Source organism: Puma concolor, chromosome B1 (assembly GCF_028749965.1).
Source record: "Puma concolor isolate L17-30 chromosome B1, mPumCon1.1.hap2, whole genome shotgun sequence".
Taxonomy (NCBI): Eukaryota; Metazoa; Chordata; class Mammalia; order Carnivora; family Felidae; genus Puma; species Puma concolor.
The window spans coordinates 175,074,553-175,095,963 of NC_141670.1; the positions used below are offsets into that span (position 1 = coordinate 175,074,553).

General features: G+C 36.5%; 2 protein-coding genes across 2 annotated transcripts in view; both read left to right on the forward strand.

Annotated features, from left to right (window-relative positions):
- The first annotated feature begins 871 nt into the window (after positions 1–871).
- On the forward strand, positions 872–19,881 carry TLR6 (toll like receptor 6). Its single transcript, XM_086705225.1, has 2 exons — positions 872–1,001; positions 16,938–19,881. Exon 2 carries the CDS (start codon positions 17,006–17,008, stop codon positions 19,418–19,420), a length of 2,415 nt encoding a protein of 804 aa, XP_086561351.1. The 5' UTR covers positions 872–1,001; positions 16,938–17,005; the 3' UTR covers positions 19,421–19,881.
- TLR1 (toll like receptor 1) overlaps positions 875–21,411 on the forward strand; it is a 47,440-nt gene continuing 26,903 nt past the window's right edge. The window contains exon 1 of the mRNA XM_086705228.1: positions 875–1,001. The gene's annotated coding sequence lies outside the window, so the exon portion shown is untranslated. The remainder of the gene's footprint in view (positions 1,002–21,411) is intronic.

Genomic DNA, 21,411 nt, shown 5'->3' on the forward strand with positions numbered 1-21,411 from the left:
TGGCTGCCTAAAGTATCTGCTTAACCAGACACCTTCTTTTTGTATTAACCTTTGTTGATTGTTCTAAAATTATACTAAATGGCCTTTAGAAAATTGATTTTTAGTCCTGCAGCATCTGTGTTATTTATTATTCTAGAATTAAGAATTCATGCATTTAATAATACAAAATGTTGGGGGTGCCTGGGTGGCTCAGTCTGTTAAGCATCAGACTCTTGACTTCAGCTCAGGTCATGATCTCACAGTTCATGAGTTTGAGTCCCATGTCAGGCTCCTTGCTGACAGGGTGGAGTCTGCTTGGGATTCTAGCTCTCTCTCTCTCTCTCTCTCTGCCCCTCCCCCATTCTCTCTCTCTTTCTCTCAAAGTAAATAAACTTAAAAAGATAATAATACCCAATGTGGTCAGAATGTGGAGAAACAGGTTCACAACTTCCCCTAGATGTGGCTATATTATGTATCAACTACTAAACTTTCCTTGAAAGTTGATTTTTTAAAAAACAAATCTTGGACCTGAGCTTATTCTGCTTTAGAGTATCTCATCCAGCTAAAATAATGCTCCAAAATTGCTTGATAATGGTGGGTTGCAATGATTTTGGAAATGTTAAATATCCTGATCATGGAAAACAGGCAGTGTTCAGTAACTTTCTCCACTGGGTGACAATTTAACATTCTGGCTGCACACTTTGCAGATAAACATTACCTTAGAAAAAGCATTTTTTCTTCACATTGAAATTGTCCTAAGTCGTGTGCTCATACGAATTTAAAAATTGGATTGCTGTTTTAGTCTGTAGCCCAGGAAAACCTGCTGGCCCACATGCTTGTCACGTGACTGTTGAAAGGGAAATTCCTGTCTAGGAGTAATTCCAGGAAGGTCCACCAGATGGCAGAAAACGGTTTCTATGGTCCTGCTCTACTTCCACGAAGGACGAGCAGTTTGTCAAGCACTTTTATCTTCCTGATCACTTAGAAGTTACTTTCTCTTCTTCTGAGAAGGAAACACCTTGGTAAGTAAAAAGGCTTTTATGGCTTTTTCAAATTGTGGAATAATTACTTCACATATGCAGGAAAATATCAACAATTACATAGGAAACAGGTACTAAAAATGTTTCTTTGAAATATTTGCAAGATGATTTTAGGTGTCTTTTTAAAAATGTTGTGAACGTCCTTGGGATTCACAAGGCGGATAAAAAGTAGGGGGTCTTTTTATGACTGTCTTGAAAAGGTATAAAAGTCACTAGCACTGCAGCCATAGTTCAGGGAAAAACAGGATGTTGGTTCTGTTTTCGTCTACATTTCTCATCACCTCTCTCCAGTTGGTCTCTTTCAGCAACATGCGCAGCAGTTTCTGCCGCTCAACTTAACGTATTTTTGTAGTAGGCATGGGCATTTGATCTTCCCTGCACACGGCACTGTATTTGTTCCTTGGTCTCTGTCACTAATGTAGAAGTATTTTGAAAGCAGTGCTGTTCATAGTTCTATCCCTGGCTCCTGCCGCCTGGCACAGTGCTGGCACGTAGTGCCCTCTGAATAAACATTTATTAAATGGAGGAAGTGGCAGGGACGGGTCTAGCCCTGATTTCTTCCAGGTCTCTTATCTAAACGTTGACAAATAAAGCAGTGTCTTTCTTGCGTATTTGCTAACTTGACTACGGACTCACACTTAACCTCACTTAATATTTTTTCATCTTGTCTTTTTCATAGACTGAATTTTCATGGATCCTATCCACCACAGTTTCTTCCCCCTTGAAACAGGGCTTCTTCCATCTGTCTTTTTTTCTCCCTCTTTATTTGATGCATTAAAGAAAAAAAAAAAAGTTTACCTTTTATCTCTCTTTACTTCCTTTTAAAACAAATGATGAACTCTCTGAACTTCTGCTCCCTTTTTTCCCCTCTCCTTTATTTTTCTTAAACAGAAAAGCTCCTGACTGGCTTGTTAAGTGTATACACGAGGAATCACTTGAGGATATAAATGCCCTTTGGAGGAATATTTGTGTTTGGGGGGCAGGATGCTCACAGGGCAGCTGGTCAGCTTTCCGACAAGGTGGCTAAGTTTCAGTCCCCTGAACAGACACCGTGGAGGGACCTCTGGGTGGGTTCCCATCCACAGCGTCAACCATCTAGCATCGTGTGGAAGACGTTCTCTGTATATGTCGATACCCCAAATAATACAAGCATGCTTCTTTAAATATAAAATATTTTTACATTAGCTATATTTGAGGTAAATCTTTTGAGTTAAAAACAGTTCAAAATTAAAAATTTTGCAAATACACACAAAAGTATAAGAAAGAAAATTAAATGTACCTATGATTCAGAGATGCAGAGATAATGACTATTAACATCTGATATATTTCTTCCCATCCTTTTTCCCTAGGCTTTGTGTATTTTGTCAGATGTTATCACATTTTACAAAATTAGATCCTCCTACATGTACAATTTTGTATTCTCTTATTCACTTAACATTATATTATTTATAATTTATATTTAAAATAAATAGAAATAGAAATTATACTTATATAACATATTGCTTCAAAAGTGCAATATTTGAGGCTGCATGCTATCCCATGTTATAGGTTTAATAATTGATGAAACTATTTTCTACAGCAGACATTATCATTTTTTTCAATTCCTCATCACGCCAAGAGCATTTTCATAGCAATGTTTTTAGGTGTATTTCTGATAATTCCTTTAGAAGAAAATTCTGAAAAGTGGGATTGCTAAATTAAGGGTAGGCATGTTTTTAAGGAACTTATATATGTGACCAAATTGTCCTTCAGAAAGGTTGTACTAATTTTTCATTTCTGCCAGTAGTAAACAAGAGTTCTTATTTTAGTCCCACTTGCCAACACTGGCTGTTATATTTTTGAATATTTCAAATTTGGCAGGTAACAATAATACCTCTTTTTTTAATCTTTAAGAAATAAAAAATCCCATTTGATTCACTTTATCTTTTTACGGTTAAAAATCTTAAATTATAGACATCCTAACATTCCATCTGTAAGTGCTTCATTTTATATCTCTAAAAGAAGGACATTTTCCTACATGACCAAAGAACATTATAAAAAATTAACATTTATTATTTTTTAATAGAATCTAATACTGGGTTCATCTTAAAATCCTTTCTCCCCTTGTTACTCAAGTGCCTTCTTTGCTGGGTCTGTCTAAACTGATCATGATTCATCTAGATGTTATGTCCTATTTTGTTTTAATGTGCATTTTTAAAAATTGAAGTATAGTTGATATACAATGTTACATTAGTTTTAGGCATACAACATAGTGATTCAACAAGTCTAAATGTTATGCTATACTCACTATAAGTGTAGTTACCATCTGTCACCATAAAACCCTATTATAGTAACATTGACTATATTTCCTAAGCTGTACCTGTTATCACCTTGACTTATTCATTCCGTAACTATAAGACAATACCTCCCACTCCACTTCACCCATTTGCCCATCAGCCACCAGTTTGTTCTCTGTATTTATGGGTCTGTTTTCTACTTTTTGTTTGTTTATTCATTTGTTTTGTTTTTTAGAGTCCACATATAAGTAAAATCATATGGTATGTGTCTTTCTCTGTCTGACTTACTTCACTTAGCATTATAGATCCATTCATGTTGTTGCAAATGTCAAGTAATAATTATGGTTGAGTCACAATTCCATTGTATAAATATACCACATCTTCTTTATCCATTCATCTATGGTTGGACACGTGAGTTGCTTTCATATCTTGGCTTTTATAAATAATGCTGCAATAAACATAGAGTGCATTTTTATTTTTTGTGAGATTGGGCATAATTCATATTATTAACTATTGATTTTGAATTTTTTGGTAAATGTTCTGAGCAAATAATGTGTTCTTCTTAATTTTGATCATTGAAAATTAAAAAAATACAGGTAACAGCTAAAAGGAAAATAAAATTCCCTTATAATCCTACCATGTAGAGATGATTACTATTAATATCTTGATATGTATCTTAATTTTTCCACATATGTCTACACGTATTTATTGCTACCTGTTTAAAAAATAAACTTTATGTCACTTACATAAAGATAGTAGCAATTTCCCATGGAATTAGATTTTCATTATTTTTAAAGGCCATGTAGTCATATTTAGTTAAATGGAGATAGTAATGATTTATTTGACAACCCACTATTTTTAGACAGTTAGATTTCTTTTTCAAAAAATAATTTATTTTGTACTGACTGCTTTATCATACTCTTTTACTGGTTCTAACAGTTTTTCCATTACTTCTCTTATATAATCTAAAAAGAGTGATATTTTTATTTTCTGCATTCCTGTATTTCTGTCTCTCATTTCCCTTTCACCTTAATTGCAATGGCTAGAACTTCTAGAACAGTGTTAAATAACATTGGGCATCTTTGACATTGAATGTAACAGAAATGCCTTTAAGTTAGATACTTAATATATATTTTTCATCAGGTTTTCAAAGTATCTCTTCTTTTTTTTTTTTTTTTAATGTTATTTTTGAGAGACAGAGAGAGACAGAGAGAGAGAGACAGAGACAGAGTGTGAGTGGGGGCGGGGCAGAGAGCAAGGGAGACACAGAATCCCAAGCAGGTTCCAGGCTCTTAGCTGTCAGCACAGAGCCCTATATGGGCTCGAATTCACAAACCGCAAGATCATGACATGAGTCAAAGCTGGATGCTCAACTGACTGAGGCACCGAGGTACCGCCCTTTTTTTCTTTAAAAATTTTTTAAATGTTTATTTTTTAGAGAGAGAGACCTAGCGTGAGCAGGGGAGGGACAGAGAGAGAGGGAGACACAGAAACGAAAGCAGGCTCCAGGTTCTGAGCTGTCAGCACAGCCTGAAGCAGAGTTTGAACTCACAAACCCCAAGATCATGATCAGAGCTGAAGTCAGATGCTTAACCCACTGAGCCACCCAGGTGCCCCTCAACGTATCTTTTCAATATCTACTTTAATTAAAGTTGTATATTTGGTCAAAGATGAATGCTAAATTTAACAAGTAAATTGTTAACATCCATGGAGATGCTCATCTGTTCTTTTCCTTTTATCTATTGATGTGTTATTGTCATAGATTTGCTAATAATAAGCCATTCTTACAATATTAGAAACATATTAATTAATCATTATGTGCTATTCCTTCAGTACAGTGCTAGATGGATTAGGGTTTCTTCATTCTAAGCTTCTCCCCACCCTCAAATGATTGGAGTTTGTCTCTTTTGTTGTATTTTCTTTTTTTTATTAAAATTTTTTTTAACGTTTATTTATTTTTGAGACAGAGCATGAGCGGGGGAGGGTCAGAGAGAGAGGGAGACACAGAATCCGAAACAGGCTCCAGGCTCTGAGCGGTCAGCACAGAGCCCGACGTGGGGCTCGAACTCACAATCTGTGAGATCATGACCTGAGCCGAAGTCAGACGCTTAACCAACTGAGCCACCCAGGCGCCCCTCTTTTGTTGTATTTTCTAATAATTACTCTTAATTTTATAATATACATACTTAAACTTGTATTTTTCTTGAATTAACACTTTGAATTAACTTGTCTCTATCTATAGATTCTCCTCAATCAGGCAAGGATCACAACATACTTGTAGTTCACTCTTTCCCTCTCCCCCACTGTCTACTAATTCCCTTGTAATTATTGGCAATTTTAGTTCCAGATCATTATTAAAATTTTTTGTCATCAATACTTATTGGAATTTAGCAATAAACTTTCCTACTTTCTTTGCAAAATATTCGTTCTAGCATCCCTGTTGTGGCTTTTTTGGGGATGGGGTGGTAAAGTTATCAGCTTATTTTTCAGAGGATAGTCTATCCTCTGGTAATTCAGATGGTGGATCTGTCTTGCATGTCTTTTAGTATTTCTTTCATATATTCCGTCTCTTATGCTTCTTGTACTATGTTTTGGGGAAATTCCTCTTCTTGGTCTTCTCACTAATTCTCACATCAGCATTGCTACTCTACAATTCAACTCATTTAATGAGTTTTCTATTTCAATGATTAAGTTTTTAATTTCTATGATTCCTACTCCATTCTTTTTTAGAATTCTTCTCTCTCTCTTAGGATATCATTATCAATCAATCCTCAGTATCTGAGGATACCATTGATAGTTTCCTTGGGTGTTAACTTCTCTTGTATCTTGAGTTTGGTTACTTTCTATTATAGCGTTTGCTTTGTAAGTGCCATGCTTTTTTATTGTGCAACCCAAAATGTGGTTGAGGCTCCATATCACACTGCTTCTTGATCTGTTTTCACAGCCTATTTATCAGGAGGGTGGACCAAAGTAGTCTGTATTAATTTTATATTGCTGCTATAGCAAATTACTGCAAACTTAGTGGCTTAAAAAACACATTTATTATCTTACAGCTCTGTAAGTTAGTACTCCAACATAAGTCTTTTTGGGCGTATATAAAGGTCTTGACAAGATTACATTTCTTCCGGAGGCTCTAGAGGAGAATGCATTTACTTGCCTTTTTGAGCTTCCGAATGCTACCTGCATTTCTTGGGTCATGGCCCCTTCCTCATGGCAGCTCAAGTCCTTCTTACATCATATCACTCTGACCTCTTCTTCTGCCTCCCTCTTTAGTTTTTAAGGACCCTTGTGATTACATTGGTTCCACTTGAATAATCCAGGATAACCCTCTTATTTTAAGGTCAGCAGATTAATGAGTTTAATTCCATTTTCAACTCAAATTCCCTTTTTCCATGTAATAGAATATTCACAAGTTCTGGGATGAAGAGTTGGACATCCTTTGGAAGTTAGTACTCTATCATAGTCCAATCTGCTTGTGGATCTCAGAGACTTTTCTTGGTTTCAGTTTCCCTAAAGACTTTTCTTTCTTTTCTTCCTGTGTGTGCGTATTTTTTCCACAATCATTCTGGGGATTTAGAGCAAGAGGAGAAGATTAGAGTATGTGCATATCACCCTGTTGACTCTAATGTTGACTCTAAAGACTTTCTAATGTTTGCAATTGAAAACACAATGTTTTTGATGCAGAAAATGTTTAGGACATTTAAAAAAATGGTTTAAAAAGTTTATTGTGGGGTGCCTGGGTGGCTCAGTCAGTTAAGTGTCTGACTTTTGGTTTTGGCTCAGGTCATGATCTCGTCGTTTGTGAGTTCTAGCCCCACATTGGGCTTTGTGCTGACAGTGTGTGGAGCCTGCTTGAGATTCTCTCTCCCTCTCTCTCTGCCCCTCCCCCACTCACTCTCGCTGCTTCTCTCGCAAAAATAAATAAACTTTTTAAAAAATTTTATTTTTTACCCAAAAATATGACTTTGACAATTTCTGCTTTGGGGTATTTATTAAAAAATTTGACTTAAGAATCAATATTAGTAAATGCTCCATGAAACCTGGGGACTTAGATATATAATATACTTTTTTTTATAGAGTCTAAGTCTCTATTAAATCCTTTATTAATTATTTCATCCAAATCCTCCTATGATTGTCTTATGCTGTTTGATCTAATTGTAACCCAAAGAAATGCACTAAATGTTTTCACTATCAATATCTCCTTGTGTTTTTAGCATTTTTACTTTGTAAATTTTGATGCAGTTATTCACTGTGTAGGTGTTCTTATCTGTTATATTTTCATTGTGGGCTATTTATTTTTACCAGCATGAAGTAGTGGCCTCTTTTATTCTCATTGCCCAATTCTCTGATACTTTGACCTAATGGAGTATTATATATACAAACTGTAATTTCTGATGATACGGCTCCCTAGTGTTCTTATCTTTAACCCCTTTACAAGTATTGTATGACTTGCACATCTCAGAATGTAATATGTACCCTCAAGTCCCTCCCTACTTTTTTCCCCCCAGTTTTGTTGAGATAATTAACATACAACACTATAAATTTAAGATCTGCAACATAATTGTGTATATATGACCACTGCAAAATGGTCACCGCAATAACGTTAGTCAACACATCCATCACCTCACATAATGATCTTTTATTTTTGGTTGTAAGAATCTACTCTATTAGCAACTCTCAAGTATATAATACACTGCTGTTAACTATAATCACCAGGCTGCACATTAGATCCCCAGAACTCATTCATCCTTATATCTGGAAGTTTTTAACCTTCGACCAACATCTCCTCATTTCCCCTGTCCCCCAGACCTTGGCAACCCCTTCCCTTTCTACTATCTGTTAGGCTTTTTTAGATTCTACATATGGGTGAGATCATACGGTATTTATTTTCTCTGTCTGACTTTATTTCCCTTGGCCTAATGCCCTTAAGGTCCACCCATGTTGTAAAAAATGGCAGAATATCTTTCTTTTAATGACTAAATAATATTCCATTATATCTATTTCTATCTTTCTCTAAATATCTCACATTTTCTTTACCTATTTATCTGTCAGTGGATGCCTATGTTGTTTGCATGCCTTGGCTATTGTGAACGATGCTGCAGTGAGTGTGGGGATGCATGATTTTCAAGACAGTGATTTCATTGCTTTCAGATATATGCCCAGAAATGGGATTGCTGGATCAGATGGTAATTCTATTTTTAATGTTTTGAGGAAAAAATTAAACATTAAAATGGAAACTCCTTACTGTTTTCCGCAATAGCTATACCAATTTACATTCCCACCAATGGTGCACAAGGGTTCCCTTTTCTCAACATCTTTGTCAACACAGGTTACCTTTTGTCTTTTCGATAATGTCCATTCAAACAAGTGTGAGGTGATAGTTCATTGTGGTTTTGATTTTCATTTTCCTGCTGATAGTGACAATGAGCATCTTCTGATATGCCAGTTGGCTATTTGTATGTCTTCTTTAGAAAAATCTCTACTCAGGTCTTCTGTCCATTTTTTAATAAAATTATTTTAAAATTTTTATTATTACTATTACTATTATTATTATTATTAGCTATTGAGCTGTATGAGTTACTTATATATTTTGGATATTAATCCCTTATCATATATTTGTTTATTTTTGTTTTTGTTTCCTATAAAACATAGGCAGATGGTGTCAGAACCCAAAAATTATTGCCAAGACCAATGTAAGGAAGATTTCCCTCCATGTTTTCTTTTAGAAGTTTTATGATTTCAGGTCTTATAGTTAAGTCTTTAATCCATTTGGAGTAATTTTTTTTGTAAGTGGGGTAAGATAGGAGTCCACTTCTTTTACATGTGCATATATCCAGTTTTCCCAACACTATTCACTGAAGAGACTACACTTTCCTTATCAAGTATTTTTAACTCTCTTGCCAAATATTAGTTGACTGTGTATGCATGGGTTTATTTCTAGACTCTTGATTCTGTTCCATACTATTTGTCTGTTTTTATGCTAATAACATACAATACCATACTGTTTTGATTAGTACAGCTTTGTAGTATAGTTTGAAATCAGGAAGTGTAATGCCTCTAGCTTTATTCTGTCTTAGGGCTGCTCTGGATGGTTGGAGTCTTTTGTAATTTCATATGAATTTTAGAATTCTTTTTTCTGATTTTGTTAAAAATGCCACTGGAAATTTAAGAGATTGCACTGAGTCTGTAGATGACTTTGGGTAATGTGGACATTTTAACAATTTAACAATTTGAAGAATTTACCAATTCTGATCCATGAATATGGGTATCTTTTTATTTATTTGTGTCTTCTTCAACTTCTTTCATCAAAGTCTTATAATTTTCAGTATATGGGTCTTTCACCTCCTTGGTTAAAATTATTCCTAGGTATTTTATTCTTTTTGATGCATTTGTAAATGGGATTGTTTTATTTCTTTCTTTTTCAAATAGTTTGTTCATGAATAGATACGCGACCGTTTGTAAGTTGGTTTTGTATCCTGCAACTTTACTGAATTTAATAGTTCTTGGAGTTTTTTTTTTTTTTTTTATGAAGTCTTTCAGACTCTCTAAATGAAAGATCATACATCTGCAAACAGACATATGCGAACAGAAAGAGGAATAAAATTCTTTCCCACCCTTTGTCAGGAAGTCTATTTTCCTGAGACAAAGGTAGAGTATACCATGTTTTCCTTAATATATTCCTGATACCTCTCATGAGTGTAGATGCTTTTGGATCCCTCCATTAATTTTCTACCCTTCTTTGTTTTTGGTGGCAAGGTGAGTTTTAAAAGTTTCTGTGTTTTCATGGCTGTTTTGCTGGCAATTGGGAGAGGTTCTACAAGAGAAGAAGTGAGGGACTTTTAACCATATGCCATTTTGTAATGAAATTCTCCAACCCAGAAGAGTTTTACTTTTTTCAAAGACTGGTTAATTGAAACACTACTTATCTCTTAACTATTTTACTATTTCCAATATACCCTTAGATGATGAACAGTGGATCCTTTTGTTAATAAAACGGAGCAACAAGTAGTCAAAAATCTGCTTTTAATTATTCCTGCTACACGAGGTCCTACTTAAGAAATGTTGTTGTCTGCTCTTGTCTCCTGGGAGCTTCTAGATATTTACTTGTGCAGATCACCTCCTGAATGGGGTAGAGTGAACCTCACATTCCAACCGTTTGTACCAGTTCCAAGTATGGGGTCTGTGGGTTCATGCACCAGCCTCCACCCTTCAGACAGTAATCTTTCCTCATTCACTTAGCATCAGTGTCATGAATATCATTGTCTGTAATTTGTCATAGTACAGTGAAACTTTCTGGGCTCTGGAAAAGCTGTTATCTCTTATATACAGCAGCTCCAAATTTACATGCTTTCTGACTTCTTCATTGTACTTTTTAATATCTCTCTATCTTTTCCTGTTTTTTCAGTGTGTCAGCTGTAGGAACTTGATGTATTCAGATTATCATGTCTCTCTCAACTTGTTGCTTTCGGTCTGATATGAGTTGGAAAAAACACATATCCATTTTTATGGGAATTGTGTCAATGAATGAGATCCTATGACTAAAAAAAAAAATTCCTGTGTCCACAAAGAGTAGAGTATATGTTATCTTGTCTACCTTTTCCCGGTTTGTAAGAATACTTCTAACGTCTACCTGTAGGTGGTTCCTAGGCAGGTGTGGTTGTGGGCGCTCCAGTGTATGTGCAGGATGCTGCCCAGGGGCCATCCCAGCTGCCATTGCTTCTTTTAGGATACTGCAGTTGGAGTTAGGCAGCTGTGGAGCCCCATCTGTCCTGCTAGCTTGTGTTCCCTGCAGGAGCTCATAAATTATTTTCCACGCAGATCAGAGCTGGAATGGTATAGACTCATGAGTGTATTTCTTAGTTTCTGAGACTAGCTTCTTGCTTGCCCTTTTGCACAATTATATCCCCACCCCTTTGTCTCAGTCACAAGCATGGGATCTGTGGGCTGGTGTGTCTGCTTCCATCCCTTCACCAGTCATGAATGCCCAGTTTGGACTATATTAATCATATCTTTTTAACAGTGGTATCACCTGTGCCAGCCCAGCCACAACTGGTTTTGGTGAGGTGCAAGTCATGGAGGTGGAGGGAGTAGGTGGTTCTTCCTTGTGACACAAACTTGGCCTTATTCTAATCTTCACCCTCACAAAAGGACTTATCCTGTCATGTGCCACAGAGATTTAGCCATCAAGCCACAGGTAGATTGGCTTTCCAACTTGCCACCCACCTTCCTCTCTGTTCCTTTTATCTCATGTTGCCCTGGCCAAACTGGGTTGAGGATCTGAAAGTCTGGCCAGTGGTGGGCATGGCTTCACAATGACCATGATGAGTTTTTCTCAGGCTCACCTAGTCATTCAGACTCACAGCCCCAATAGGCCACACTTGGTCCATTTTTCTCAGAAAGATATAGGAGAGGAAATACAACACAGGCTTCGTACTTTCGTACTTCTAGTTCATACACGGTCCTTTTAGCATGGATGCTGTTTACCATTCAAGAGTCATTTTACCCAAAAGTAATGTTTTTGGTAACACAGTGGACATTTTACATGTGTCAGATTTTCAGAAAAGAGCTAGAAAGTTAATCCTATGTAAGATTAGTCACTAGAGAAAGAGATAAATGGGTTTGTTAACCCTTCACCCATGAGCAGTCACGGGTTGTAGCAGAAGGCAGAGTTATGGCCAAATTGAATACTGGTGTAGACTCTTGAGAATGTCTTGTAGTTTCTGGCAATAGCTCCTTGATTGCCCTTTTGTACAATTTTAGATTCTCAAAAGGAGTGATATAATATTTTGGAGGGATAAAAGGACTGCCCTTTAAAAGAGAATAAAGTATTCTCTGAGTCCAAAGAAAAGAGACCATAGTCACATAGTTAACTTCTAAGACAGTTGACTTAAGCCTTTGTCTAGTAAGTCAATGCCCATGTTTCTTCAGAAACCATTTATATTAACTTCTTCTCCTTTTTTATCCAATTTTTAAAATCCTTTGTGATTTTATTTTTGTGTTTGGTGTAAGAAGTGGTCCAGTTTTCCCAACACCATTTGCTGAATAGACTGTCTTCTCCTCATTGTATATTCCTGCCTCCTTTATTGTAAATGAATGGGCCATGTAAATGTGGGTTTATTTCTGGGCTCTCTATTCTGCTCTATTGATCTATGTGTCTATTTTTGTGCCAGTATCGTTTTGGGTTTTTTTGTTTTCTTTCTTTCTTTCTTTCTTTCTTTCTTTCTTTCTTTCTTTCTACTACTAAAGCTTTGCAGTGTATTTTGAAATCTAACACTGTGATACCTCTGCTTTGTTCTTCTTTCTCAAGATTTCTTTGGCTATTCAGGGTCTTTTGTTGTTCCATACAAATTTTCATATTATTTGTTCTAGTTCTATGAAAAATGATGTTGGCATATTGCACTAAATCTGTAGATTGCCTTGGGTAGTATGGACATTTTAACAATATTGATTCTTCCAATCCATAAGCATGGAATATCTTTTAATTTTTTTGTGTCATCTTCACTTTCTTTCATCAGTGTTTTATAGTTTTTAGAGTGCAGACCTTTTACCTTCTTGATTAAGGTTATTCCTAGGTATTTTATTATTTTTGGTACAATTATAAATGGTATTGTTATTCTTAATTTCCAATTGTACAGCATAGAAGAAATGGATAAAATCCATTTGTAATAACCTACTGAAACAGAATCAGGAAGAAGAAAATGTGAATAGACTGATTGCTAGCAATAAAATTGGATCAGTAATCAAAAAACTCCCAACAAACAAAAGTTCAGGACCAGATGGCTTCACAGATGAATTCTAGCAAACTTTAAAGAAGAGTTAATATCTAGTCTTCTCAAACTATTCCAAAAATAGAAGAGGAAGAAAAGTTTCAAAATTGATTCTATGAGACCAATGTTACCCTGTTATCAAAACCAGATAAAGACACTAAAAAAAGAGAGAACTACAACCCAGTATCTCTGGTGAACATAGATGCAAAAGTCCTCAATAGAATATTAGCAAACTGAATCCAATAATACACTGAAAAAAAATCATTGACCACTATCAAATGGGATTTATTCCAGGAATTAAGTGTGGTTCAGTATTTGCAAATCAATCAGTGTGATATATCACATCAACAAGAGAAAGGAGAAAACCATAGGATCATCTTAATAGACGCAGAAAAAGCATTTGACAAAGTATAACATCAATTCATGATGAAAACTGTCATCAAAGTGGGTTTACAGAGAAAATACCTCAACCTAATAAAGGCCTTATATGAAAAACCCACAGCTAACATCATACTCAATGGTGAAAAACGGAGACATTTTCCTCTAAGATCAGGAACAAGTCAAGGATGTCCACTCTCACCACTTTTATTCAACATGGTACTGGAAGTCCTAGCCACAGCAATCAGACAAGAAAAAGAAATAAAAGGAATCCAAATTGGCAAGGAAGAAGTACAATTTTCACTACTTGCACATGACATGGTACTATATATAGAAAACCCTAAAGAGTCCAACCAAAAATTACTAGAATTGATAAATGAATTCAGTAAAGTCACAGGATACAAAATTAATATACAGAAATTTTGATGCATTTCTATATACTTTTCTGTTTAAATTAATGGACTCTATTTTTTTAGAGCGGTTTTAGTTTTACAGAAAAATTGAGTAAATAGTTCAGAAAGTTCTCATGTACCCCTTCTCCACTAGACAGTTTTTCCTATTACAACATTTTGCATTAGTGTGGTATATTATATAATAGATATATTAGTATTAACTAAAGTCCATAATTTACATTTGGATTCAGCCTTTGTTTTATATAGTTCTGTGGGCTTTGAAAAATGCATAAGGTCATATATCCACAATTATAATATCATATGGAAGGAACAGTTTTACTGTACTAAAAATCCTCTGTGCCCTGGTTATTCATCCCTCCCTCTCCAAAACCCTAAAAACCACTGATCTTTTTATCTTTAGTTTTGCCTTTTTACGAATGTCATAGAGTTGGAATTATACAGCATGTAGCCTTTTCAGATTTGTTTCTTTTACTTAGAAATATGCCTTCTGGTTCTTCTATGACTCTTTGTGGCTTGATCACTTATTTCTTTTCAGGACTGAGTAACATCCCATTGTTTGGATATACCACAGTTTGTTTACCTTTCAACCCACTGAAGGACATCTTGTTGCTTTCAGTTTTGGGGAGTTATGAATAAAGCTGCTACAAACATCTACATGCAAGCTTTTTTTGTGGACTAGATTTTCTTTTTCTTTTTTTTTTTTTTTTCAACGTTTATTTATTTTTGGGACAGAGAGAGACAGAGCATGAACGGGGGAGGGGCAGAGAGAGAGGAAGACACAGAATCGGAAACAGGCTCCAGGCTCTGAGCCATCAGCCCAGAGCCTGACGCGGGGCTCGAACTCACGGACCGCGAGATCGTGACCTGGCTGAAGTCGGACGCTTAACCGACTGCGCCACCCAGGCACCCCTGGACTAGATTTTCAATTCATTTGGGTAAATACCTAGGATTGTAATTGCCAGAGAATATGGTAAGAGTGCACCTAAGAACCTGTCAGACTGTCTTCCAAAATGTCTGTACCATTTTGAATTCCCACCAAAAATGAATGAGAATCACTGTTGCTCCATACCCTTACCAATATTTGGTGTTGTTTCAGGATTTTGGCCATTTTAATGGGTGTGTAATGGTATCTCATTGTTTTAATTTGCAATTCTCTGGTGACATCTGATATTGAGTATCTTTTCATATGCTTATTTGCTATTTGGTGAGGTCTCTGTTCAGATCTTTTCCCCATTTTTAAACTGTGTAATTTTCTTATTGCTGAATTCAAGAGTTCATTGTATATTTTGGACACAAGTCCTTTATCAGATATGTGTTGTGTAAATATTTTCTCCCTGCCAGTGGCTTGTTTTTTCATTGCCTGAATTGTGTCTTTTGCAAAGTAGAAAATTTTAATTTTAATGAAGTCCAATTTAACAATGTTTTCTTTGATGGATTGTGCTTTTGATGTTGTGTCTAAAAGGTCATCTCCAAACCCAAGGTCACCTAAATTTTCACCTATATTATCCCCTAGAAGTTTTCTAGTTTTATGTTTTACATTTAGGTTTATGATCCATTTATGGCTAATTTTGGTCAAAAGTGTAATACCTGTGTCTAGATCCTCTCTTTCTCTCTTTTTTTTTTTTTTTTTTTTTTTTGCATATGGATGTCTAGTAGTTCTAGCACCATTTGTTGAAAAGACTATCTTTTCTTTACTGAATTGCCTTTGCTTCTTTGTCAAAGACCAGTTGGCTATATTTGTGTAGGCCTATTTCTGAGTTATTCATTTTGGTCCATTGATCTGTTCATTCTTTCACCAGTATCATACTGTCTTGATTACTGTAGCTTTATAGGAAGTCTTGAAGTTGGGTAACGTCACTTCTCAGTTTCCTTTTTTTTTTGTTTGTTTATTTTATATTTGAGAGAGATAGAGCATGAGCCAGGGAAGGACAGAGTGAGAGAGAGAGAGAGGCACAGAATCCAAAGCAGGTTCCAGGCTCTGAGCTGTCAGCACAGAGCCCAACACGGGGCTTGAACTCGAACTGTGAGATCATGACCTGAGCTGAGGTTGGATGCTTAACCTATTGAGCCATCCAGATGCCCCAGGTAGTGTTAGTTCTCTAATTTTGTTCTTTTCCTTTTTCTCCTACAAATGGGTAATAGTTTATAATTTATTTGCATGCCTCTGTTGTTTAAAGTAGGCATTTTGAATATTATAATGTGGTAACTCAGGTTCTCCTGTCTCCCAGGGTTTGCTGTTGCTGATTGTCGTGGGAGTACTGTTGGCTGTTTGTTTAGTGACTGCTCTAAACTATTTTGTAAAGACTATATTCTTTGTTATGTGTGGCCATTGTATTCTGTGCTTGATTCACTTAGTGGCCAGCTAGTGCTTTGATAGAGATTTTCTTAAATATCTAGAGATAAAATGAAACAAAACTTTGGATTTTTGTAGATTGGTTCTGTGTGGAAACATTTCCTGGATGTTTATCCAGGCTGTTTACAACTCTGCCCTAGCTTTCACTTTTGGCTTTCACAGAGCCAAAGGGCAACCAAAGGTGAAAGTTTAGGATTTTCTTAGCTCTTTTCTGAACATGCATCCAGCCCTAGACATGGGTGGCTTTCTAGATTTCCTGGTTCACATGGAGATTTCCAAAGACTCTTATCTACCACGTATCTCTTTTGTAAGCTTCTTCCTTCCCTGGCTTTTTGATGTGTGTGCTGTTTGTCACATTTGCTATTCCTTGTTCCAGTGCCTGTGGCTAGTATATTTGCCTATAAAGATTTTCAGTAAACATTACCCAGGAGGTTTCTCCAGCCCTGAGAAAGTTTTGAAAAGGGTGAAACAAAGCCAAGCCCCTGAGTGCATCCCTCAGAGAATGCCTAGACAGGTTAAAACACAGAAGCACAATTTTTTGATGATAAGGTCTGTATTGCCTCCCCTGGTACCAGCAAGCTGCATAAGTGGAGAATATATCACATTTAATTATGCAAACAGAAATGACTCTGATAGTGAATGAAAAGGTCACTGGGATTTTGTGTTAGGAAGTGGAGGTCTGAGAGCAATCATCCAATACTTATATGTCTTAATGTATATTGTATTTCTAGAATTTGGACACATATCAAGATGCCCTGAAGAACAGCACAACCCTTTGGGGAATAGCCTTTTAAACATCATGACCAAAGACAAAGAATCTATCACCAGAAGCTTTTGCTTTGTGTACATTTTGACCTTAATAGTTGGAACCATAATCCAGTTCTCTGATGAAAGTGAATTTGCAGTAGACATGTCGAAAATGAAACTTACGCATGTTCCAAAAGACCTGTCACCAAAAACCAAAGTCTTAGATATATCTCAAAACTACATATCTAAGCTTCACATCTCTGACATTAGCTATCTCTTAGGGCTGGAAGTTTTGATACTTTCCTATAATAGACTCCAGTGCCTCGATTTTAGCATTTTCAAGTTCAACCAGGATTTGGAATATTTGGATTTATCTCACAATCAGTTGCAGAAGACCTCTTGCCACCTTATCAGGAGTCTCAAGCATTTAGACCTCTCATTCAATGACTTTGATGTCCTGCCCATCTGTAAGGAATTTGGCAACTTGACGCAACTGAATTTCTTAGGATTAAGTGGTACAAGGTTACGACAATTAGATCTGCTACCAATTGCTCATTTGCATCTAAGTCACATCCTTCTGGATTTAGAAGGTTATTATGCAAAAGAAAGTGAAACAGAAAGTCTTCAAATTCTGAATACAAAAACACTTCACCTTGTTTTTCACCCAAATCAGTTATTCTCTGTCCAAGTGAACATATCAGTTAACAGTTTAAGGTGCTTACAACTGACTAATATTAAATTGAATAACGACAACTGTCAAATTCTAATTAAATTTTTATCAGAACTCATTAGAGGCCCAACTTTACTGAATTTTACTCTCAAACATGTGGAAACAACTTGGAAATGCCTGGTTAGAGTTTTTCAATTTCTTTGGCCCAAACCTGTAGAATATCTCAATATTTACAATTTAATAATAGTTGAAAGCATTGATGAAGAAGATTTTACTTATTCTAAAACGGCACTGAAAGCATTGAAAATAGAGCATGTTACAAACAGAGTTTTTATTTATTCACAGACGGTGTTATATACATTTTTTTCTGAGATGAACATTATGATGTTAACTCTATCAGATACACCTTTTATACACATGCTTTGTCCTCAGACATCAAGCACATTTAAATTTTTGAACTTTACCCAGAATGTTTTCACAGACAGTGTATTTCAAAACTGTTCCAAACTAGTTAGATTGGAAACCCTTATCTTACAAAAGAATAAATTAAAAGGCCTTTACAATATAGGTCTCATGACTAAGCATATGACATCTTTGGAAATATTGGATGTTAGTTGGAATTCTTTGGAATATGATAGACATGATGGAAATTGCACTTGGGGTGGGAGTATAGTGGTGTTAAATTTGTCTTCAAATATACTTACTGACTCTGTTTTCAGATGTTTACCTCCTAAGGTCAAGGTACTTGATCTTTATGATAACCGAATAAGGAGCATTCCTAAACTAATCATGAAACTAGAAGCTTTGCAAGAACTCAATGTTGCCTCCAATTCCTTAGCCCACCTTCCTGACTGTGGAGCTTTTAGCAGCCTTTCTGTACTGATCATTGACCATAATTCAATTTCCAACCCATCAGCTGATTTCTTCCACAGCTGCCAGAAGATTAGGTCCATAAGAGCAGGAAACAATCCATTCCAATGCACCTGTGAGCTAAGAGAATTTATCCAGAATATAGGCCAAGTATCAAGTGAAGTGGTAGAGGGTTGGCCTGATTCTTATAAGTGTGACAATCCAGAAAGTTATAAGGGAACCCCACTAAAGGACTTTCATGTGTCTCAGTTATCCTGCAACACAGCTCTGCTGCTTGTCACCATTGGGGTCACTGTGCTGGTGTTGACTGTTACTGTGACTGTCCTCTGTATGTACTTTGATCTGCCCTGGTATCTCAGGATGGTGTGTCAGTGGACCCAGACCCGGCACAGGGCAAGGAACCTACCCTTAGAAGAACTCCAAAGAACCCTTCAGTTCCATGCTTTTATCTCATACAGTGAACACGATTCTGCCTGGGTGAAGAATGAACTGGTACCTTACCTAGAAAAAGAAGACCTAAGGATTTGTCTCCATGAGAGAAACTTTGTTCCTGGCAAGAGCATTGTGGAAAATATCATCAACTGCATTGAGAAAAGTTACAAGTCCATTTTTGTTTTGTCTCCCAACTTTGTTCAGAGTGAATGGTGTCATTATGAACTCTACTTTGCTCATCACAATCTCTTTCATGAAGGATCTAATAATTTAATCCTGATCTTGCTGGAACCCATTCCACAGAACTGCATTCCCAGCAAGTATCACAAGCTGAAGGCTCTCATGACACAGCGGACTTACTTGGAATGGCCCAAGGAGAAGAGCAAACACGGACTTTTTTGGGCTAATATTAGAGCTGCTTTTAACATGAAGTTGACATTAATTGCTGAAAACAATAATGCAGAAACTTATAAAAAATCAGGAAATTCAGTTTAAGAAACCATCATTAACTTGGATTCTGATGAACATGATGATTTTAAGTTTCTGTCTAGATGATACGTCTATTATATCTACACATTCTGGAAGACTAAATGAAAACTAGGTTTTACCAAAGTTGAGGACCAAGGCTGGAGGCTGAGGTGGTGCTCAAACTTGCCTATTACAGGTAGCTCAGTCTCTTCTGGTTCAACCATTCAGTTTTGAGTGGAAACACACAAGTAAATGGTCATTCAAGGACCTTTCCTCTCCCTTCTCCTTTCCCAAAGAGAGTCTGTGTGAGCAGGAGTTTATGGGACTTTATGGCAGCAAGGAAAGTCAAACTCAGAAGTGTACCCAATGGCCCTTGGAGTGTCCTATGGAGCCTCATTGAACTCTGGGTGAGCTTTATCATCCTGTTCAATTTTGGAGCTTGGGAAAAAATTAGACCATTTATGGAAAATAAAGAATTTTTGTTCACATCAGAGGAAATTATTGAATTTATGACGCTGTCACACAAATATGCAATTAACCAGTGGGGACTCATGACATAATAATTTATATATATAAAGGAAAATACAGTTGCCCCTTGAACAACATGGGTTTGAACTACATGGATCTGCTTGTAGTTCTTTTTTTTTTTAATGGACTTTTTACAGTACAGTACTATAATTATATTTTCTCTTCCTTGTGACTTTCTTAATGTTTTCTTTTTTATAGTATATTTTATTGTGAGAATACAGTATTTAATACATGTAACATCCAAAATGTATGTTAATTATTTATGTTATCGGTAAGGCTTCTGGTCAACAGGAGGCCATTTTGAAGTTATTAAGGTAAGTTGAGGTTATTGAGGTAATTAAGTTTTGGGGTTGTTAAAAGTTATACACAGATTTGTGACTACACAGGGGGTCAGCACCCCTAACCCCCATGTTGTTCAAGGGTCAACTGTATAGCCTTTAGTTACAGGCTGTTAAGGACAAAGACATGGATTTGTTTGTTTGCAAAGGAAACTCCGAGACAACTTTATTTGTAACTGGTTATTGAATAGGAGTTTTCTGGTTGTCTTAGTTTTAGCAAATGCCTCAAAGCTGACAAAAGGTAATAAATGCCACCACATTTTAAGTGGAGATACTAGACATAGCCAGGCTGGATGTATTAAAGAATAGCAGAAAGAGCCTTGTAACTACCAACACATACCACCTATCTCCAGAATAGATTCAAAAGGGTGGTTAGATATCATTAAGTAGAGGTTCTAGACCTATGGGGAAATTGCTTTGGATTTCTTCCAAAGGTAAATGAGAGGGTCTCTAAGCATAATATAAAAGTATCCTGGCATCCCACTCTCAGCCTGCAGCTTGTAGAATAACAAGAGTACACAAATTCAGTGCATGATGTGAGAGCTCTTGGAAGAGCCTGATGAGTGTCCCTGGGAGTTTTGTGGCAGGGGTGGGGATTGTGCACATAAAGACTGGTAAATAATGTTTTGAAAATATAGGTGCTTGATAAATTTTGTTGAAATGAATGGATGAGTGCTACCCACCTAGAGAATTCAGTAGGTGAGAGGTTGATGTGGATAGCCCAAAATGGGAAAATGAGGAGAGAAGAGAAGCAGTGATTGCAACCTGACTTCCATTTTTTGTCATGGCAAAGTCTGTGAATTTCTTGTAGACCATGTTGACTATGGGAAGGGTAGGTGGGCTTGAGTTGTCATGATGGGACTTCAGCTACCAGGGCAACCTGTTTGCAAAGGGACTATAGTAATAGAAGCCATGGGGTTAGGCGGAAGAGATGTATGGGGGGAATTGCTGCAAGCGATCAGCCAGAGAATATGCCCCCTGCATCAAGGAACTGTGCAATGGGGTATCCACCTGAGACCTCTGAATAACCAACAGATACATCCTGTGAAAGAGACAACAGTTGGACTCTGCCATAATAAGAGCCGACATGATGGCTTGTCTGCCTTACCCAATAGTTAAATGCAGGGATATTTGCTCCTCTTTGTCTAAAAT